Source organism: Dermacentor andersoni, chromosome 11, assembly GCF_023375885.2.
Source record: "Dermacentor andersoni chromosome 11, qqDerAnde1_hic_scaffold, whole genome shotgun sequence".
Lineage (NCBI taxonomy): Eukaryota > Metazoa > Arthropoda > Arachnida > Ixodida > Ixodidae > Dermacentor > Dermacentor andersoni.
The window spans coordinates 33,872,132-33,896,019 of record NC_092824.1 but is presented as its reverse complement, the minus strand read 5'-3'; the positions used below and the strand labels follow the sequence as shown (position 1 = coordinate 33,896,019).

Below are 23,888 nucleotides of genomic sequence, written 5' to 3'. Positions count from 1 at the left end.
ATGACATTGCACATAGCATGGGTGCTTTCACTACTGGGCTCTGATCTTGCCGCACATTCTTTTACAGGCCCGATGACCGGCCCTCGTTCACTGAAATCTGCGCCACGCTACGAGAGGCACTAGAAGACTGCACCTGACTGGGCGCTCATGACACGGCCAGCGAGACCAAGTGTCTGAGTGGTACAAGCGCCGATGGCTTAGATGCTGCCAGTAACCCGACGTCAGCGGTACACCCGGCTCCTCAGCCGGGAACACAGTACCTCAAGGCACCAATCTGTGATGTTGTTACCGCAGTTTAGAGGCGGAAGGCACCACCACGAAACCGTCGACAAATGCTCATGGCGCCTAACTGTTGCTTCGTCGGTCGGTCAGTCGGTCAGTGTGAGGGGCGTGTTTGAAAAAACGTTCTAGTCCATGACTGGCACCGCATCGAGAACAGTGTAGGAGGCCAAGAAAACGCTGGAGTTCTCTGAGCCACAGTAGTACGACTGCCGAGGGAATGGAATGTTAAAAAGAAACACACGCAGTTACCTGGGGGCTTCTTCAATCGTACCGTTTCCGAAACTCCTCATCAAAGCCCTCGTCTTCTGGGGTACCTTTTTCTGGAGCCTTACGTTTACATGATTTATGATCCACCCAGTGAACAACAAATTGAAACTGGTCATCACCAGCTGCCTGATCAGCAGAACTACAAATGGCTGACTAAAAAATGCGGTACTGACGGAAAATATGGGTTTATTTGGGTTTGTTCACAATGGACGTAGATAACTTTCTTTCGCTGTCGCTGTGCTCAAAACGCGGTGTATTATAGTTAATTTGTTCACCGTAGGTGCTGTGGAACTTGGTCACATCACCGACAGCCATTTACTGTACTTGGCTTTTGATAAATGGGGTCAATGGTATGATTGAAGAGCTCTGGTTACCACGCGTTCTACCCTCCAAAGAACATGGCGTGCACACGTGCGCGTGAAGTCTGACATACTTCCCGTCCGCCATCTTGCGCACTTCAAACGCGTGTACGCTAAAGCTTCTCTTTGTGAGAGCAAGCAAGCCGCGAAGACACCAGGTCGTCTAGTGAGAGCTTATGAAGTCATCGTTACGCACAAAGACGATCCACCTCTGAGGGACACCAAGCCCAGCCCAGTGATTGGGACGCAGGAATAGCACTCGAAAAGGCACGATTAGAATTTTTCATAGTTTACTAGGAACGCAATAATGAATGGCTACCGTTACGGTGTGCAGCTCAAACAAAGGGAAAAAACACATACACACGTTCAAAGAGAGCGACTTTTGAGTGATTCTTCATGGTGCCGAAGTTTCCTGCCTGACCCACTTCATCGGCACAAGTTTTCCGCGTCCATTGCGCTCAGCTATTATGGTCATAATTTCTCGATAATGTAAAATTACCGTTGAAATCGGCATCCCGGTATCTCAGTGCTTGAAGTATTCAATATTTTGTAAAATTCTTAGTCCAGTTTTAAGTACTGCCTTGACGAAAGTGTTAAAGTTTGGGAGCATATCGTAAAGTAGGCAAAAGCTTCCGCGATTTTTTTCAACATCGGGGCTCTTTTTGCGTTTGAACATTAGGCTTCTGGGCTGTGTTTGATCGCCTGTTATAGAATTCAAGAACCACTGTTTTTGTCCTGTGCTTATTCAGCAGACTTCAGACAAGTCTCTACAGGCCTGACAAATCACTTATCGAGCCCTTCTGCTTGTTTTCTATCTTCACATTCCTTATTTTCAAGAAAGAACGTCTTCTATATCGAAGATGATGGACGACGCAGTGTTCTGAAGTTTTTTATTGTCCTGTTGTCCTGCGAAAACTCTATAAAGACGTCGGTCCATAACGTACATTTAGTTTCTTGTGCTGCGGGTCGACACGGGCATACCTATTGGCGTTATTCTCGAGAAATTTTGGGCAATGTTTTCAACATAATTCTTCTTAAAAGGCCCTGATCTCACTTTCCTTTTCAAGATCTCTTTAGTGGCATAGCCTGTGAAGAGTGGAAAGCTCATGCTATTTTCCTTCTCTATCTTGGAAATGGACGTGCTTCAAGTGCAGTTTTATTCAACAATGAAAGCTGCTTAAAAGAACACATTTTATTTTTCACTGGGCGTACAGGGAATGCATGCTCCTGGGGACTCTGTATTCCACCGGATTCGCACCGAATTCGGAGACATCAAATTTATGTAGAAGGAAGCCTGTATTCTACATAAATTTGATGTCTCCGAATTCGGTGCGATCTCATGCAAAACCTATTTGATTGTATCGGGTGATTGGATATAGCAGCAATGGGGCACATTACATTTTTATAGGGCTAACTAACCTGTTACCATATTGTCCATCTTCTCTTTCTACAACGGTAAAAGCTTTGAAGTCAGCCTTAATTATTCAGACTGCTTAAAGACTCGACAAATCTAATAACGCCAATGGCACGAAACAATATCATTTTGATTCCGAGGATTGGGATTCATGTGGATTCCAATGATGCAGCTTTCACTTACCAACAAAGCGCACACACACACACAGACGCATACAATTTCAAACTACCCATGCAAATGCGATAGGACATGATATGTTTCAGAATAGAAATAGTTTTCAAGTTCATATGTCACGAAATAGCTGCAGCTCACTTAGTGTATCACAAGCGGATCGTTCTCAAACTTGTTATGACATTATAGTAATATGGCTTAAATAATTGTGTTTATATTCATTGAAACTGGTTCGTTTCTTTGCCACCCTTTTTGTGATAAAACCGGCATTGCACCAGCAAATTACCGGTGAATGTATCTCCATTAAATACAGTAAGTGCTGGGGGAGACAAGTGAATTTCACGAAGCTAACATTTTTTGACACAGAAGCACACTGCAAGGAAAATAATACAATGTGGACCGTAAGTAAAATCACATGCAGAATGCGTTTAACGTCGGAATAGTGGTCACGCTCCACATGCTTAATGTATAGAATCGGCAAAAACAGTCAGGTGCGAAACATTCGTCCAGGTTTCCATGGAAAATACCACGTCGGCAAGCCGTCGCCATAAATTAAGAAAGTGAATAAAGGGAAATCAGACATCTACCCGTTCGTAGCAATTGCTACAAAGGAAACCCAAACGGGTTCCTCGAAAGGAAAGCCTCAAGGTTGAAGAAAAATTCGTCCTGGTCCGGGACTCGAACCCGGGACCACCGCCTTTCCGGTGCAGCCGCTCTACCATCTGAGCCAACCAGGTGGCGAGCAGATGGCAGGGCGAAGTCGAATTTGTCGACAACACGAAGCAAAGGCAAGCGTTTGACGTAGTAGTTCTACCCGTTGTAGCAATTGCTACGAACGGGTAGATGTCTGATTTCCCTTTATTCATTACTTCTCTCCGCCTTGCGGGTTTCCGCAGAACTACTACGTCAAATCAAGAAAGTGTGGCCGTAGTCAAGATGGGAAGGTGTTAAAAATCGGGGCATTTGGTAACGCCCCAAGGACACTTCGAAGATGCTTTGTAAACAAACTGTTATTATTATTGTTAAAGTGTTAAAGTGGCCAGAAGGTGGCATATGGATGTTCGACCTTTACATACAGCCGACATGCTCTCTCTGCGATAGCACGCTCTCTCACACCTTATTTGAGACATTGTGGCACTGCTTGGGGCTGGTTGTAACTGTGCTTATCACGAGCGAACATGGAGTAACATTTTACTACACACTGCATCACGGTGCAGTGAAAATTGTCTTTTCGATCCACAGGTATACGCATTATCTATGTATCTTGTCCGAAATAACAGCTTGCCATTTTTTTATTTCAAGAATGGAAGGCAGCATTGGTTCTAGGCTCCATCATTCGAATATGTCAAGTTACTATTTGTTCTTGTACATGACTAGAACAGAGATCAAGAATGCTTGCATTACGTGCGCTGCTTCGTTACTGCTCATCCGTTTTGCATATTTCAGTTACATATAAAGACAGAAAGAAATTTTAGAGAACACTTAAGCTTTGCATTTAAGAGTGGAACGCAACAGCATTCAAAGATCCCTGACTGCTTCTCACGCTTCCCGGCAACTGCATCTTATGTAACCGTAATGTTTACCGGGAAACGCTGGCGGGGAACGCTATGCACGAAGGCGAGCGGGTGAGCTTTCTGGTAGAAACGCCGCCTCTTGCGTGGGCCGTGGATGCGTGGAGGCGAGCGCCATCTGGATGGTGTTGTTGCAAAGAACCGAGAAGGCCGCACCACTCTATGAATGGTAGAAATGCCGGAAAAGGAGTTTATGTTTCAGTTTCCGCGTAATCGAATTACGTTTTCTGGTATATTCAAATTACAATCCGACGCCATCAGGTGTATAGGTTGTGTTCAGGTTGTACTTTACAATTTTTCTGATGCATCTTACTTTGAGGAATTCAATTAGTTCAGTAACACCTCGGCGCCACGTGAAGGGCCGGCGTGGTCGTTATTGGGAATGATTTTTCGTCAGACGACGTCCAACGCCGACACCGGATTTTTCGCGACACGGGGCCCTTATCGCGTTAAAATGCACTGCGTTGCTCAAATTTTAGACAGCCATCAAAATTTCCATACAAGAACGTCTCACTAATTGCATCATCATTTGATCGTTGCTCAAATAGCGTCAGTTCAAAATACCCGTCCTTATCTTACGAAACTAGAAAGAAATAAAACGCGGTCTTTGCGATTTCAATGCGTACTGAGTGCGTAGGAAAGCCTCGTTTCCTTTGTTCGTTATATATATTCGCCCGCCAGTTCCTTTGCAAACGCAAATTTTATGAAATGGAGAAAGTAAACCATCGTGGAAAAATTGCTTAGCCTACTTTATTTGTTTCAACTAATAGCAGCAACGTTTCGGGCAGGAAAATTGCGAGAGCTTCAGAATTCAATATGCGACTTTTTAACATGTCTCACGTAAGTTCTGCATTGGAAGAAACGAAATTGTTCAGCAGTACCTCACTGCAGGTAATGTCCAGATAGCTTATATTTTTGCATTCTTGTTTCGTACAGCTTCACCACAGCACAAGTGACGAGTTACGGCCGGCCTAATTAAACACTCATCTCTGTTAACCGAGGTCTGGTCGCCAAGCATTGCAAATTGCACCTGTAAGGAAATTATGCTTACCTGTGCCCATATTTTCGAACTATTTCATTTTCCATTCCCTCTAACCTCTGCTATTGGTTCGGTACGATGCCGCACTGCAGTCCTCATTAGGATTGGCCAGCCGATGCAGCACGTGATCACAAAAGAGTGTAAAATAAAATCAAGCGTTACAAGATTTCGGCACATGCTATCGATGCTATTCCTGTTTTGGTTCAGAAACTAAACTTTGGAGATTTTTTACACTTTCTTTCGAGTTTCATGCTCTCAAATCAATAAATAAACCACTTCGTAAGTTAGAGAGAGCTCTCATGACTCCTTGAAAACCGCTCAGTTGAGTACGCATTAAGGAGTACTGAGATAAACAACCATCTGCGTCTGCACTGGGGGTCATAAGTACTCGTCGGCTTTCAAACCACGTTATTCTGCATATTTATGCGGTTATGCATTAGAACAGCAGTGATCCTGGTTAGCAGCCTGACAGGATCATCAACAGTGCCACAGCACTTGGTATGGTCAAAGTATGATTAGTCGGTTTGGTCATAAAAGCTAAGTAGGATGACGGAACGCAACTTACACACACTTTTGCGCACACCAAGTCGGAATGTCGCTTCCAAACATGCACAGTTTTGTTAAGCGTGCTTCCAATGGTAGACTTCTACCGCAAAGCTTTAGAAAAGCCGAAGAAGGACTTGAATCCCAGAAATTAGTGCGGATGGCCATAATTGGCCCAAATTATATTCTCTCCCAGGCTTGTGCGCAGAGGTATGACACACTCTGAAGACGTGACTTCTCCGTCAAGACAGTGCTTACCGCGTTACTTTAATCTGTAAAGGCTTTTAATGCGCCACTTGCGTCCTCATTTAAAGGTATCGCGGAACACATTTTTCTCAAAGTTGTGGTGTCTTTGTGTGAGACGGCGTACCGAACGTTCTCAGTTGCTTAACGCCCAGTCAATTTTCTCACCATGCACAACTACAGCGGTACTGGACAAGTAGAATGTCCCCATGCCATGCCTTTTTTTTTTTATTTTCCTTGGGTGTGCTTCTATGTGACATGCGCAAACCCTCGCAACGACCTGTGGCTTTCCCTTTTCGGGCGTTAACAGAATACTCCCTGCCGCAATGAAGGTGATGAAATGTTGCAAAGGATTTCAAACACAAAAACAAGATGACGCTTGACCGTGAAGGAGAAGCGCGGCCTCAACTGTTGTCAGTGGGCCATCTTTGAATGCCATCACTCCTGCAGCTGAAAGGAATGTGTCCCGATAAAGCTGTAGGCATCTATGCACTGCAATGCAATCGCCAGCCCACGAGCTAGCGCAGCATTGCGTTATTGCTGCCGCTTCTTGTAGCCCTCTAGCGGTAGTGTCTGAAAGAGAACGCCCTCCCGTCTGAGCCTCGGGATGGCAGGTAGTTTTGGTGAGTGTTGTTCCGTGCTGTTGTTTCACCGTCGTCCTATGGCTGCGTCGCTGGGGTCAATGGTCAGCGAAACGCTTCGCGCATCGGAGGCCCTTGCTTAGCTGTAGAGGCTTGCAGATTAAGTGATGTTGCCACCCCGTACGTCTGTAGGGAGCGTCCTGTACCGATTAAGTCCACGCGTGGACGGACAATTCTGCAAAGTAGATGTAGAAGGTGTCAGGTGTGGTTGCGATTAGATCTGTTGCCATCTGTTTTAGAGTAATGAAGCGTTGGGCGGAAGTATTCGTGTTAGAGTTCCATAAATGTGCGCCATCTTTCACTTTCAGAACTAGTCGCATCTTCTGAATGTTTTTGTTGTCCTCACACTAGTACATCCTGTACTTCTAACGCGTCGGCAGAATGCTGTTTGATCGATTTTGGATAGCATCATGTGCCATAACGTTTGTCATCTTTCGAAGTGCATACCTTGTTTTCAGTGCCCGGTGCCGGAAGTAGCATGGCATTTTGCCGTAGCTGCCGTCAGAGAAGTCCGAACAAAATTTTCTCGCTCAGCATTCTTAAGCGTATGTGCATGCAACGAATGCACAAGCTGGCAACCGCAGCGGGCTGTTTCACGAACGATGCTCCTGCACTAAGTGACAACAGTTTAGCATGCGAACACAAAGAATAAAATTAACAAAAATGTGCCCACTGTAGCAGGAACCCCGGGGCGCCCAGGCAAACATGCGCCGACAATTGCCCAAATCAAGAAACTAAGGTCGTCCCGGAGCCTCGGCGGTGTAGCATCTGCAAAATAACTTTCGGGCATGTGTTTGTACGTCGAAAGCGCTTTGTTTCCTAGCTTAACTTTCTGTATCAGAAGAGAACCTTTTTCTAACCCTTGGTGAGCGTGACACAACGCGACTGCTGGTTCACAGCCCAGACTACAAATTCCTCATGTACCACGATTTGCTGGTGCGCGACAGGGTGAACTTCAGGCTCCGTGAGTTAAACTTGTGTGCTGTAGGGTGAATGTCTCCCGGACGTGGCCGACTGCATGCGAAGTTAGTCGCATGGTTCCACAACGCGGTTTCGTATCCTTCGCTCATTTTTGAGAAACTGCTGCCTTCCTTTGTGAAAAAAGGAAGGCTTCTTTAATGGTGCATGGCGTAACAATGCTGCAACAGTTTCGTTCGAAGCGTTCGCATGTTCTTCAACTTGGCTGCCGGCACAGCGGTGCTTCTTTACGAAATGACTCTGGCAATGTTACATAGGTCTCACGTGCAAGGTGCCCTAAAAATATCGCTGATGTGCATCCTGGCAGTCAGAACATTTTGCCAACGCTTAGTGTTTCTTAACATGGGGGGAGCAAGAAATAATCCGCACTCTGGCTTTCTCTTTTTCGGGGTTTCTGCTCCACGTAAACTTTATGAGCTTGTTTCATGCAAGGCCAATGTCTGTCCAGTGAGTGGAGTGCAGGTGTCATCGGATTTATTGATGTTACGACTTGGATGCCATAGACAATGGCTGACCTATCTGCTTAAACGAAAGAGCAACACTCGATGATCTGTTCTGTGTGGTCTGCTATAGAGTCTGGCACCGATATATATTTTTAAGTGATAGTGTTATGGAACGCTTTTCGTAGCGACGAAGTTTATTTTATTGCATGAGCCCAAGCGTCATACGTAGGTGAAGAACGAGACGTCAGTCAGCGTTCGTGGCTGAACGTCAGCGTTCATGATGAAATGGAACATGCACTTGAGAGAATTCGTTCAAAGTTGCTTGGTCTTACATGGACAAAGCGTGTACTAGAACCAATATACAATGTGAAAATCATTTTTTTAAATATTGATAAATCTTCCCACCGAGACGGCGAGTAAACTCTGAATTTCCACATGGATTTATTTGAATAGGCCTTCGAATTTGGTAGGGAGGATCACTGTGACTGCTGTCGTTATTCACACAGGTTGCATTTCCTATATTTGTTGCGGGCGCCTAACTTAGCATTTATCAGTCACAAAACACGGAATCCCGTTTCTTGATAGTACATTATCGCGTTTAAGATTTCTTCAATATCCAATGCACGCAGTAAAATCCGAGTGATATTTGAACTGTGTCACTGAGTGTGATCAATTCCCTGTAGGCAAAGGATTACCTAATCAAGGCCATCACCGCTAAATATTAAGACAAATATATGTTCGCGCACCAAAGCCCTACCACCAATATATTAGCACTTTGTCAACCTCCCTGCCCTACTCTTGTTCTGAAGTTCACCTAACTCACCATGAGCAGTGCAGTTATAATATTGTGGACAATGTGTTATGGCAAAACATCTGTGGCACGACTTTGCCATAAACAGATTTTATTATTATATGTGACGTAAACAAGGTATTTCAAAATAGTTTCAAGAATATTAGTGCAAAAAGTCAGGGGAGCGTTCAGACCCAGCTGCTCTGGAAAACTTAAAGAAACAACTTTTTGATATATCCATGTTGGCTCCGCCCCCATATTTTCATTTTCAGCAAGCACCAACAGCTGATAACTCATACTATTAAATATAAGAATCTGTGCAATGGCAGGTTCTTTTTAATGACAGTGAACTAGCCTCGCCACCTGAGCGATGTTATGCTAAACACGAGGTCGCGCGATCGAATCCCGGCCACGGCGACCGCATTTCGATGGGGGTGAGAACACCCTTGTACTTAGATTTAGGTGAACGTTAAAGAACTCCAGGTGGTCCAAATTTCCGGAGTCCCCCACTACGGCGTGCCTTATAATCAGGTCGTGCTTTTGGCACGTAAAGCCACATAATTTAATTTATTTAACTCAGCGATGTTATAATTACGGCAACAAAATGTAAATGATGAACAGTCTCCTTTGGAAAGGCCTAGAAGTTATGACCTTTATAAAGTTCATGGAACAACCGCAGCTAATACCACTTGTCTTGGCTTATATTCCTTAGTCCGATAACTTCCCTGTGACTTGATTATACAGCTGAACATATGTCAGAAGAGGAGCTTCTTTATACAACGGCTGTCGACAGCACTTCTCGCACTGCCAATAGTCAGGAAGTTCAATGCCACAGTGCAAAGAATGAATTTTATTACTCAGCGAACTAACAGAACGTGGCACACCAGACACGTTTGGAAAAACCAGCTGATGACAAACGTTTTGGCTAACAATATGGCCATACTTGCACCCCACGCATCTCAGAGTACTGTGTTTGTTATCCACTTTTTGCGAGTTAAAACACTGCAACCGAACTTTCGCATGACACTATCTATGAACTTGTACAATCTATGAAACTCAAGACAAAGTGTCTTCGAATGCACTTTTCTGAAAAAGAGATATGACACTTATTCCACGAAATCGTCTCACTGGACCTATTAAATGTCGTATATAATGGGGACCGTGGCATAGGTAATCTATTTTGTGGTTGTCGTCATATCGTAGTGTGGCAGCCTTAAAAATTTGCGTCTGATAAACTAATTAACCGGTAAAGGAAGTGGTACTTCTGTTACAATCCATTAAGAAAGCAGTGTTTTATATGAGTCCCATTATTGAGCACTTCCCCACATCGAAAACAACCACGTGGCTTTTAGAGTAAAGAATGGTTCCAAATTGAAAGCTTTGTGGCTTTCCCGATATCGTAAGTCGTGCTAATGAAAGGGCAGAGATCGACATCACACAGCATTACATTATCTTGCATATTTACCTTTGTGTTTTTAGCGGTACCCATAATCCCAGTGTGATAGAACAACTCACCCGAATCGCGCCTGTGTTGCTATTTTTAGTAGATATTTGAATGACCATTTTCAGAAAATGTGCTCGTAACGGCGCTGGAGGAGAAACTGCGAAGAGATAACATTTGTCGATGTTGCTTTTGCAAATTTGCAAAGCCCAAAAAATGAAAGTTTGAAATAGTACTTCATTTATTGAACACCTGGCTGTGATGGCTACATTAGTTATTACTATATTATATTGATGTAATTCTGTCGAAATAACAGATGAAACGTTTGCAAATTTGAAAATGTTGATTCTAAGCTGAGACGATTACAAAAAAAAAGTGAGACCAGTTCATGGTTCATGATAACGTTCCCTTATACTTTCCCTGTCCATTCTCGTTGTTGACCATCACGAGAATTTCACAGCCCGGAGCATTCGCTATGAACGGACACGTTTTTATAGCTCAACTAGACGCATATGTTTGATATTTGCTTCCCTTGAAGCTGTGGTAACGGTGTCTTAGCCGGGAATCAGAAACAGGAAGCATGCTTGATTTCGAGGAATCACTGTGAACTGCTTCGATTCTGACATCACGAGGAAACATAACCTTACTGGACCTGGACGTTTCTTTAACTGTTGGAACGTAGATGATGTGTAGAGTGGACATCCTTGTGTTTTTGTTTTTTTGGAGTGCAATATTATGTGGTTTTCTGTAGCTGCTCTCCTGGCGCAGATTCATCTAACCGTGTGGTGGTGGGATACAGACGATGAATTTAAGTGGTTTATTAGTTTACCTGTAAATTGGAATTTACATGCTAGAGAAGTTAAAAGGAAAAAAAAGTACAGCAGTTTTTCTCCTTTTCAAAATAGCAGTTCACAGCTACAATTATTGTTGACCACTAGCAGGACAACGAGAGCTTTCGACGTGAATGCGGCATTAAACGATTTATTTAGGGTACCTGTAAAACCCCATACGAACTTCATGTGAAGTCTGTTGATTTTCTATGACACCCTTTGGGGATTCATGATCTTACAATTCTTGCCGACTAAAGCCTGTAACTTTACACGAGCCACAGGACATGACATCAGTTGACAAAAATGGATCAATGAAATATCTCTGTAGGGAAGTTTTCTCTACATACAGCACAGAGATTTCATGTAGCAGAGTGGAAAGTCTATAGATAGCAAGGTGGCCTTCGAAAGTGTCTTTCTAGATAATCAACAACAGCCAAAATTTATAGTCGTATAGGGATCATTGACACATTACTGCCAATTTCACGAGAAATTTTAATATCGCTCCATAAAGGTTGCAAGGAAACACTCCAAATTCGTATTGACACTGGGATTCGTGAAACACCACTGCAATTTCTACAGGTCAGAGTGTAATGGCACGTGAGGTTCTAAAGCTTGAGGAAAAAAAATGCTGTGATGAAAAAAACTAGCAGGGATGGTTTTTCACCCTTCTGTAACCCCGAAATCTTCATACTGGATTCTCGCTGATTTTCTGCGCAAAACGTTGCGAGATGCTGCGAGCAAATGAGTGTCCCGCCCCTTCGGTGACGATGGAATTGCACGAGCATGGGTCAGGATCTAGTAGCCTCGACAAAAGGGAGTGACCGCTGGCAGCGCAGTCCAGTGGCTCCAGTGCGCAAGCGGCTCACCCCCACACTCGTGCTGTCAGGGCGGCGCGAGAGCACCCTTAGGAGACTAGCGTTTCAGTTTGCAGCGTAGCTCTTGGCATGCAGTACTCGGTCTGCTGTGATAACACACTGTGTGTACAATACCGTAGTGGGAGTAACAAAAAGAAGAAAAAAAAATACTGAAGCAAAGCCGGTGCCCGCCTGCTGTCATTGTATAGCCATCGTTTTTACACTGGTGCACGTCTGTGTGACTGAGTGAAACCGTGTACATATGTACATAGAAGGAAATAAACAGGTATAATTCTTGCAACCGTCTGCGAGTGTACTCATGCAAACATCTAAACCAGGCCGCGTACATTACAGCGTCGGAAAGAAGAGACGAACGCATGGAACGTCCGCAGCTGATGCTGACACTCGAAGAGCACAAGGTACATCAACATACGGCTATGGCTTCACGTGATTCAGCCGAGATCGTCACTTTCTACACATGAAGATCGCTACTCTCTTTGGCATCTTTGTGCCGACTCCTGAATGCGGTGTTATTTTTTTTTCATTTCCAACTTCCTTATCCGCGTCTCAGCTTACTCAGTTTTACTTGCTTAGGCTGGCAAGGTTGACAGCTTGCGCGAGTTGACATTTCATGGCAAAATGGGCAAAGGGCGGAAGACTGGGGCAACACCATGTGCGGCTTTTGTTTCTGTGCTTCCCTCTTTAACGCCGTGCTAGTTTTACCTGCTTAGCTCCATCGCGCTTGCAGGGCAACAGGAATACACATCCTGCCCATGAAAGGAGCTGTTCCCCTCATGAAGACATGTAAGCCAGTCGAAACACTAAAGAGTGCTGGTAATACTACTAGCAGGAAGGATGATGTCGCAGTCATTTAGCTATCATGCTAATATTGCTTAGTACATGGACTTGTACGATCTTCGTGCTTGTGGCTTCGGACGTTCTTGTGACTACTACACAATTTACTACACTCCATCGGCACTCAGTGTATCAAACTTCGAAGAAATCGTACTTTTTTAAATGCATCAAACAATAACACTTTGAACACAAGCATAATTATTAGCTAATTCTAGCTCATTAAAGGCAACATTTTGGTGGAAATTATCAATATCCTGTCATATGGCTATTTGAGGCTAGGAGGAGAAAGTTTAGGCTAATTCATGTATTAACCATCATTCCCATACTGGCTGACGGACTTTCTTGGAGGTTCGACAGACACTAGCGTCAGAGTCCTTTCCTAGAAATATTTGTAAGAAATTTTATGGCCGGAATGTTGGCTGCAGGCAGAGACCTCCGTTGTTTTTCCACTGATTATCAATACTTCTTTCTTTGGCCAGTTCACCTTCGTTTACTGCGTTGAACCGGTATAAGCTAGATATCGAACCATCTCTGTAGCATTAAAACCTCTGGTAACACCATGCTCAAAGCATCGGAAAATGAAACAATGGAAAAACAGTTAACGAATTAACGCAGATTCAGATCAAGAACCCCACAGTACTTAAGTGGGTGTTCGATGACTGAACATACAGCCTTCTTTTTGATGGCATTTTTTACGATAAGACTACCATACGTGCACGATGTGCTTTAAAAGCGGCCAAAGCTGTCATAGCCGCGTCTACAACCACAAAAACACTGCAAAGTTCATTTCACAAGTTGGTTGCAGCACGGCGAAAGCTGGCCGGATTTCAGCCAATCAGGAAGGCGAGCTCCTTCACGTTGTTTCAGTCCATGCTCGCTTTCAGCCATGGCCTGATCGGTTGAACGCCCGTACCGCGAGATCATGCGAGTCTCAGCGGACACAAGTTCGGATGGGTCGAGTTGAAGAAGTTTCTTACGTTAATCTTTTGTCGCTGACTAACGCCAAATACACTACACCGCACTGTTTGAGCAGTGCTTTTGTTCCTTTGCGTTCTGTAGCATACTTGCCGGGTGTCCGCGTCCTACGATGGACCCTCACGGAAGCCGATAAAAACTTCTAAATGTAGCCCCTTTCCTGTAAGGTTGGTTTTGTTTTTATGGATATTATGTCATTTTACAGCGAAACGGTATATGGCGCTCACCTCGGGATTTCTTCGTAACGTGGTCTGTCAGCAGAATACGCTATGCGGCAAAGCCAAATTTCTCATAATGGCTTGTAGCGTCAATTTATCTTCGACAAAAATCATTGTGCAAGAGCCCGGCAAGACAACTCTAACACTATGTTGAGTTGCATGTACTTTTCACAATTATTTACCCTACCGTGCAGATGTAAACGTTTTGGAATTCATTTATGCTGTCAGTAGATGGGCTTTTTTTTTTACGGGAGGAGCAAGGATACAAAATATGGCTGCGACTTGTGCATCACGGAAATTATCCCAAAACATGTTTTATGAGGTTTGACTGCTCAGCCAACAAAGTAACCGTGGGGATGTTTATATCAGCCGGTATCATGGGTACTTATCAGTTGCAGTTTTGATACAAATGACATGATGCCCCCCCGCTGCGCCATTCCAGCAGCATCACAAAGCCACTGTGAAACGAACAGCCCCATTGTTTTCGGGACGCCTCATTATTGCACAAGCAGATTTATTCAGCAACCATCACCACGTCACAGCGCAAGAGAAAAGAAACAGAAAAGAAAACACAACAATTGTCTAACATATTCAGAGATGTAGAACGCCTGACAGGACAGGTATTTATTTGTGCACTTCAGAAAGATACAAATAAAATGTGCAGGCTCTTTCGAGAAAGTTGTCTGTATTATGTATTTGTGGTCCCCAGGGCGGCCTACTTTTTGCATAAAACGCTGTTTGAGAGCCGTGAGCTTCGGTCATTGGAGATTAGCACTGAAACATTTGTAGTTCCTTCTCTAATAAACATAAATTATATCTGCACAAAAAAAAGCCAATTCGTAATATGTCAAACCAGAAAACCAGCTCCCAAAGTGGAAATGAGAGTTCAAGGAATTTTCGCTACTTCACATGACGGTCCCGAACATAACTAATTTTCACGTAAACGTTTGACGAGGCTCATAAAATGGGGCTCACATCTAATGTCATGTTCATACAGCCTCTTGTCGTGGCCCCTGGTTAAGTTAACAATCAAGTTTGTTCGACAACTACCAAGCCACAGCAACAAAAGCTTAAGTGCTACAGCTGTCTAACCCATCGCAAAGCCCTTCAGAAAGGAACACCTTACTGGACAGGTATCGTTTTGATGGGTATGCACACTTAAAAATGACACGCATAAAATGCACCGAATACACGCTCTTATCACAGCAAAAAGGTTAGAGATTTTTCCTGCAGGACCAACGCATTTAAAAATTCTTTTTTCCCGCGCACGATTTCCGAATGGGACGCATTAGCTACCACTACTGTCGACTGTCCAACGGTTTCATCCTTTCTTTCTGCACTTTGTGAATACACCAAAGCGTTCACCTCTCGTTTTTACCAGTCAAATCATGATTATGAAAAGGTTTCTCTCATGTTGTTTGTTATGCAGATTCTTGTTCAGTGTCTGCTATCTTGTTTGATCTTATTTCATACTTGTTTTTTTTTCTATATGCCTACTTCTGCCTAAGGCCTGGTACCAAGGCTGGCAGTACTTGTAAAATAATAAATAAATATAGAATTCACAGCCCGTCTTGATGAATGCCATCACAGGGGCTCGTACCCAAGGTCGTCTTCATCAGCAGCCATTGTGCCATCATTACTCGTTGTGTCCTCTCCGAGGTTCACCATCGCAGGGTCCAGACAGTCAAGAACATCGTCAATGATGTGATACATTTTCTTCATCGAGTCCTCTTCATCTAGAATGTGCTATACGTACTTCCACTTTTCAGAGCTCACTTGCTGCCTCCCCTTCCATTCCAGCGGCTCCATGTCTCTCATCTTGAATGTCTTGTTTTCCCTGGCCAGAAAAACTTTGACGTCACCCCACGGGAACTCTATCAGATGCAGTTGTCAGTGATAGGCGGCCAAGAGTACAACGAGGGTACAGTCCACTCGGTAGTGGTCTCCACCCATGTTCGTGATTTCGACGAGCTTCGCGATCTCAGCCTTTACCATGCCCTCGCCATACCCAACACCCTTTGTAGTGAGCTAGTCCAGTATTTCCTGTTTCAGGCTGCTCACCGGCAGCACCTTTTTATGCTTCCCGGAGTGATAAGGTGCATTGTCCATAACTATTACACTCCCAGGTGGTAGAAGAGACAGCAGTTTCTCAGGGAATCACTCTCAGGGAACCAGGGAAGACCCTGACACGATGGAATGGCAACTAGTCTGCCACAAGTGGTCTCCATAACAAGCATACGCCATGTTGAGTATCAGGCATGCGTAGGACCATTTCACACCCTTGAAATACCGAAAAGACGCACAAAAAAGTAATTAGCTTCGACGCCCGCACTATCTTGCGACAGTTGCATCCTTCAAAACCAATGAAGGACTGTGGTTATTGTTTCTGGAGTCGTAAAACATGAACGTAGTAGACCAGCTTAGGTTGCACCAGTTTGTTGCCGAAGGCCGCAGGGACTAGTACAAGGAATATTCGTGATAACTATGAATCCTTTTTCATGGCATGCTTGCCGCCAGTGTTGCCATGTCGTGGCTTTGTTGTCAGCTGCCGCGTCATCAAACTAGCATCTAATCTACAGGCCACACGGACAGATAACGACGATGGTCAAGATTCTGTACACATCCTTTATGAGTGTGTGAGAAAGTAAATTGTAGATTATATTTATATATATTGTATATGATTATATGACGCCCGCACCCGTTCATTCGGTATCCTTAAAGATGAAAGGAAAAAACAACTGCAGACTTGTTCGACCTTGCAGAATCGCCACCTAGTTGCCATCGATACTGTTTCTTCCTAGCAGTTGCAATAGAACATTTAGTTGCTTGTAATTAGATCAGACGCTTTAAAACATTCACCCTATATGACCGGTCCGTTGGAATGCTTGCCAGCATAGAGCGTTTTCGGGCACTTGGTAAATAATTTTATGATTGCAGTAATTCATTCAGACACATTACTTTGTCAGAAAATCGGCCATATCATTCACCCCATTTTCGTAGTTCACAGTTCGCCCAAGGCAACGTGGTAAATTTTGCATTGTTCGTGAAACACAGTTTTAACGTAGCGGATAGCCTGTATATGCAATTTACTGCATATGTCTGCAATCTGTCCCAACACATTCTGAATTTTGTTTACAAATTACCTATACCCTGCCCATAATTTTAAACAAATGTAAACAACGTGCCTTTTGTAGTTCATTGAGGACACCTGTCAACAAATAGCTGACGGCCCGGCGTGCCCTCCGTCCAGCAAGGGAGACGTTTGGGGCGGAAAACCAGCTCTCTTAGCTGCATATCTTCGTCGTGGGCCTTCCTCCCCACAACCTTTTTTTTTCTTGGCACAACGCCCCAGAGCGCTTATATACGCAATTTATTTCAAAAACCGCAATACACGTTCCCTTTTTGAACTCTTCCTACACATTACCCATCACGTGTAGCTTTGTTTTACCAAACTGGAACAAAATGCCTGTTTTATTTCACCGAGGAAAGCGGGCGAACGTTTTACTTGCTTGCACGCCTCTATCACGCATGGAAATAACCTAATAACCAGGAATAATGAATTTTAATGCTCTTAATAAAGCCGGTAACTTTAGCATTTCTGGACACATTGGACTTAACATTGTTCTAATTTCTGTCAAATGCGAAGATTTTGTAACGCGCGGTTTTTTCCGGGTTATGGTAAACGTTGCTATTAAGGACAGCGTGACATTTGGAAAAAAAATATGTTTTAGAACTTTTTGTCGTTGCAAGAGCAGTTAGTAAAGCCACACGCATTTAACTTCGCATAGAAGTTATTCATAGTAGCCCGATTATTTTCGGTGAACTTGATCTTGGTGGCATACGTGGCTATGTCATGGCGGCGGCCTCAATGCCGCGCCGCTTCGAAAGCCGAGCAATAAATCTTCGGGGCAACCTGCAAGCAACATTTATTGGAAGTTCCGCACTTAAACATAATACTTTGAATTGCGCTTGCACATCGGCCCTATCCTGTTCCTTACTTTATAGAAATATAAACAGGGTGTCCGGAGTAGTGAACCGACAACATCGGAGAAACCAACGGCAAACTTCTTTCACCCGTAAACGCCTTCTCGTGAGATCCGTTTATAATTGGGATGGACTGCTTCTTGAACGACTTGAACATTATAAATATCTTGGGGTCTACTTTTCAGAAAATTTGACCTGGCATACACATACTGATTATGTCACCCTAAAGTAATCGAGAATGCTCGACCCCATTAGACGTAATTTTCATAAAGCCCCCAAAAGTGTAAAAGAGCAGCTTTACAACACAAGTGTTCGCACAACACTCGAGTACCTTTGCTCACCTCGGGACCCTTAAGGCTTATACCCTTTAGACAAACTATGAAGCATTTAAAACTGCCTGGCCTGGTTCGTTTCTGTATATTATAACTTCCAAAGAAGTATTACGTTAATAAAGGAAAACCTTGGCTGCCAAGCAATAGCACAACACTACTTAGCAGAAGAATTAGAACCCTTTCGCCTAATTTACTATGATCTCAAAGGAATAAACCAGAGCTTGTTCATTTTCAAGCCCCATTGCACTTATCTGCGATGTGATCACGAGCTTAAAGTTCTTTAAACACGCTGTTGCAATGATGTTCTCCCTCAATTCATTGTCCCGCTTACGTCGACGCACTGGAATACGCTTCCTAGGAATGTTGTTCAATGGAAAACGTGATCTTAGTTTCAGTCGTTTTATCGTCTAACATGTAGTAACCCTAACAATCAAATCAAATCAGACTTTATTTCAAGTGCACTTTTTTGACAGATCTTGTTTGGTGGTCAATCTAAGCACATCGTGCTTGTTAGAAGACCAAGCAGCAGGTGGTACAGCTTTCAATAGAGATATGAAACATACAATTACCGTTCAAAATTATACAACTTCAAAGTCAAATATTCTAACACACAAAGAATAAATACTACGTTTTTCCAGCCACGTAAGAATTACAATTAAAAAAATCACATATTACAATAAACAGTTGAATACCACTTCCTCACATTTTTCATCATTACCCACCGTGGTTGCTCAGTGGCTATGGCGTTGGGCTGCTGAGCATGAGGTCGTGGTATCGAATACCGGCCACGGCGGCCGCATTTCGATGGGGGAGGAATGCGAAAACACCCGTGTACTTAGATTTAGGTGCGCGTTAAACAACCCCAGGTGGTCGAAATTTCCAGAGTCCTCCACTACGGCGTGCCTCATAATCAGAAAGTGATTTTGACACGTAAAACCCCATAATTTAATTTTTCATCATTTTACCTTTTGAATTGATAACATACAGCGTTGCATCAAGTTCATTAAAAATATCAGGGACGTAATACTTTCTTTTCTTTCCATAGTTTGTTAACACCCTTGGCTTAAAATACCTATCTGTTTTTCGTAACGCAACATCTTTTTTTTACCAATACTTTAAAAGAATTTGAATAATAATAGCGTGTTGCAACCACGTACTTAAATAGCTCCTGTACTGGAAGTATTCCTAGAATGTTATACTTTTCTGTTTGATTGTTCTAGTCCGGTTCCATGAGTTATGCTATTGACAATTCGTTTGACTACGCGATCCATCGCTTGCTTTTTATAGTCAGAACATGTACCATATAACGTTATACCATATGTAAGTACCGATTCTGCTAATGTCCTATATATAGTAACTCTTAGGTTAATGGGCGTTTTCCCGCGCAGACTGTACATCAAGGCCGCGACAGCTCTTAGCTTTCCACAAACGAGTGTGACATGGTTATTCCAGGTTAGATGCTGATCAAAAAAAAAGATTTCGAAATACTTGACCACACGCTCAAACTTTAATGGTTGACAAATACATGCGTTGCAATGTGGAGCGTGCAGATGTACATTCGCGTTAAATGAAAGCACCTTATGTGGATTCCAGAAGCAGATTAGTTTAGTTTTTTGATGATTTATAAAAATTTAATTATGTGCGAACCAGTCTACGGTTACTGATATTTCTCTGGAAGATTTGACATTCCGAGTTATAGTCACTCATTTGTAGCGCTATCGCAGTGTCATCATGGTACTGAAAAAATATTGATTTAAATGGTAGGAGGCCCAGATCTGAGACATATATATTGAAGAGTATTGGCCCTAGCGTGCTTGCTTGGGACACACCACACTTTATTAACTTGAAATTGCTGTAGCTATCATCTAGTTTAACGCATTGTAGTCGATCAGTAAGATAACTTAGAAAAAAATTATATAAGTGACCTCTGAATCCTAGATTCTTTAGCTTGTTGAGTAATATCTTATGTACTACGGTGCCAAAAGCCTTTCATAGGTCTAAAAATAGGGCTAAGACTGCATTATTATTTTCTATTGATGTACTAATATAGTCAGAGAATTCTTCAAGCAGATTAATTGTGTTTTTATTCTTTATGAAACCAAACTTCGCCATGTTATTCAGAGAATACTTTTCGCAGAATGACTGCATCACAGAGACCACATATTTTTCCATTATATGCGCTATTATGGACAATATCGCTATCGGTCTGTAATTTGCGCAATCACTTCTCTTTTCGTTTTTGTAGACAGGCCTTACGATTGAAATTTTTAGTTCTTTGGGTATTGTGCCCGTTTCGAGAATTCCGTTTAGAATCTTTAAAAGTACTTGTTTGAGTCTGTGAAAGTTGAAGTACAAATCTCGAGGGCGGATTTTATCAAACCCTGGTGGTCTGAACATTGCCATGCCTTGAATTATCGTCTAAAGATCAACTTCGGTCATCGCTGGAAGATAGGCTGAGTGCGCAATGTGCACTTCGGCTCGTATTCTAAATGTTGGTCACTCTCTGTTTAAGCGCATATCATTCAGCTTCGTGCGTTAAACCATCCTTTTCTTTTCTATGATGTGATTCTCTGGCACAACAGGCACGTCAGCCTGTCGCTACGCACTTTCTTGTCTCTATTCTTTTTTCCTTTATATTGCAGCTGTACCTTCCTGCATGCGTTTTTAAATCAGCTCAATATTCAAGCGAAGTTTGTATTACCTCACTCGTGTCGGCCTCGGTGTTGTAAAAAAACAAAAAACTCAAGGCGACCGAAAATAAAAATCGCTTGTCGGCCCACGGATTCACCGCGGACCTGCTGTTTGCGAGACCACCAGGTCGATTTTTTTTAACTATATCGAAAACAAAACTGAACATATATTACAGAGAGGACACAGCTACACACTCAAAACTCGGGCAAACACACGCATGCGTCCAAGAAACTTGTTTGAATTCCAGGGGCTGCTTTGTGCCGTAGTCAACAAACTGTCGACTCTGTCCACGTGCCGAGACCACATATCACAGTATTATAAATTGTAGGGATGTTGTATTTTTTTTTTCGACACTCTACAACGGACGCTTATGACGGACATTGACATCACTTCATGTTCAATTAAATTTCTGCCGTTTAAGGTTACGGGAGGTCCTCTCTGTGACATCTTCATAATATACTTTGTTTATACAGCCTATAAGGATGTAGGCTGCGTGATCGCCATGCCAAAAGCCAGCGATCTGCAAAATCCTTCTTTCGCGAAAATGCTGCTTATGTGAGAAGTCTGTATGCTGCACAGGAATTCCCGCCAGTGTCAGTCCATCATGCGTGACCTTTAAACCGGGGTTTCATAAGCATGAAGAAGTAGACGCAATGCAAGGCGCCCCCTCCCTCCAGAGGAGGGAAGGGGTGAGATCGCGTGTTCGCTCGCCTCGCGCCGGCCGTTTCCCGCCAGTTCAGGCCCGGCAGTCAGATGGCGAGGCCACGTTTGATTTGTTCTACCGAAGAGCAGGCTGCGTTGAAGGAGCGGCAGCGGACCCGTTGTGCGTTCGGCCGACGAATAGGCGGCGTTCGATGAACGCCACCGGGAACTCGCTCGAGAAAGGCCTCGTCGTCGACGTGCCGACCTCGCCGTGAGAGAGCGCGAAGCCGAAGCGTTACGGCAACGAAGAGCCGTGGATCCCGAGATTCGCCTGCGCCCCTCTTCACAGCAGTGGAAGGGCGGTATTTTTTGCTTATGTTTTTCTTTTCGTTAGAAATCCTCCCCCCCCTGCAATAATACCCCTTGGTGTTCTCAGATACTTGTAAAAATAAACATAAACAAACCTTGCGACACTTGAAAAAAAACGAGTGTTCAGTAATTCCTGGAAGTGCTTGTATTTATGCCAGGAACACAAAAGTTTCAACACACATTACACTTAACGTTAACACTGTTCCCACCGAATTTGACATTGGTGTCATGTGCAGTTGTTGGGAAATATAGCGTGCAGTGGCAGTGTTACACTCTGGAAGGCTTGAATAAATACCTTTTTACAAAGGTTGTAATTAGGCTGCAGAGATGAAACACTTATCGTTTGTCCCATACGACACGCCTCCTTCTTGAATCAACTAAAGTACCCATGTTTTGCATGATTCGCCAAAGACACCGGGGAATAGCAACTACATGCCAAGTATAAAGTATGAAAATTGAGGGAAGGCAAGTATTCGGTAAATATTTTCAGAACGCAAAATTACCCTAGACACTTTAAACTTTCTGTGAAGGTCAGCCACAGAGTTGTTCTTATTTCTCTTCAATCTGAAATCTTTTACGTTTATGGTCCTCCCGCGACACATGCAAAGCTAAGGCATTTCATGTAACGCTTTAACGTAGGCCAGAAACGACGGTATAACAATTTTCATTTAAACCCTAATTGTCGGAACTTTACTGCTTATTGCGTTTAAATATGCCAACACTTCCTCAGAATAGAGAATGCGGGAGTCATTTAGTTATTTTTATGGAACCGTGACAACCGTCATATAACTCTTATGAGTGACCCTAGCAACAATACCAACTTCGCTGCCAAAAAGAAAGGCGTGCAGCGCATTGCGCCCCGTGAAATATAATACCTCCTACCTTGAACGTCTCCATGTCAAACTGTAGCGTGTCGAAGCCGAGAATGAGGCGGCGCAGCTTTTCGCTGGTTTCGAGCAGGTCTCGCAGCTCCGTAGGCCGAACACAATGCTTGGTGCGCATGCGCAGCTCCTGCAAATTGCAGCGGGCCAGGAAATTGGGCGAAGCGCGGAACTCCGCTGAACGTGAGCCGGCCGCCATTGTGGCCAACGGTCTGCTCAGCCGCGTCGTCGGCGCTCAGGTCGAGGTCTTCCTGGCAGCGCGAAAACCGTGGGAACCTGCTGTACGCGCGGACATCTAAGTCGTTAAGAGATGGGAAGGCCAGCACGAGCCGTCGCAGGGCCTTCGAATGCCGCAGGGCGACGTGGACAGCGCCCTGGGCGACGTCAACTCGGAGTCACACAGCACGTTAGTCGTGTCCAAATCGCCGGCGCAGTGAAATGATTTGATGTTCAGCTCGGTGAGGTGTTCCAACTCGCCGGACTCGCTGATGCTCCTGAATCGTGGCAGAAAGTCAACGAAGGCGTCGTGGCAGACGGCACCGGCGCATGTGTACTGGCCATCTATGAACGGTTTGCGCAGCCCAAAGTAGACGTTTCCCACGCCGGTCCAGTCGTTACATAGGCCGGCTTCACGCATGCCGTCGACTCCCGTGGTGTCGTCTGTGAAGCGGATCATCGCGACCGCGTGTTTTCTCCGGCAGTGTTGTTGGCCTCGAGTGTCGCCGGACTCGCCGATAAGCCAGCAACTCCAAATTTGAGGCCCTTGACCAAAGGGCAAGATGCCGGAGACACCGGTGCAGTTTTTCGAAGAACACATTCGTGCGTGGATAACAGCACACTGTCGAAGACGCTTCGGAAGTCAACCCGAAGCCACCCAGTCTTGGGTGACCGTTCCACAAGCACTTGCGCACTGCCTCTTCGAAGTGTCCGCGAAGAAAGCGCACGAGCAGACCCCACATGTTCGGCCCAACAAGTCGACGAGAACGTCGAGAACGCTCTGTGTGCACAGGAAACCACTTCTGGAAGGTACGCTTCGCCAACTTGGATCGGTCATTACGATTCTTATGATACTGTC

General features: G+C 44.1%; 1 protein-coding gene across 1 annotated transcript in view; it reads left to right on the top strand.

Moving 5' to 3' along the window:
• The window catches only part of LOC126518147 (tyrosine-protein kinase SYK-like), a 50,718-nt gene extending 38,551 nt beyond the window's left edge, over positions 1–12,167 (top strand). The window contains exon 11 of the mRNA XM_055064344.2: positions 68–12,167. Coding sequence (XP_054920319.2) covers positions 68–137 — 70 coding nt within the window. The 3' untranslated portion in view covers positions 138–12,167. The remainder of the gene's footprint in view (positions 1–67) is intronic.
• Positions 12,168–23,888: the final 11,721 nt, after the last annotated feature.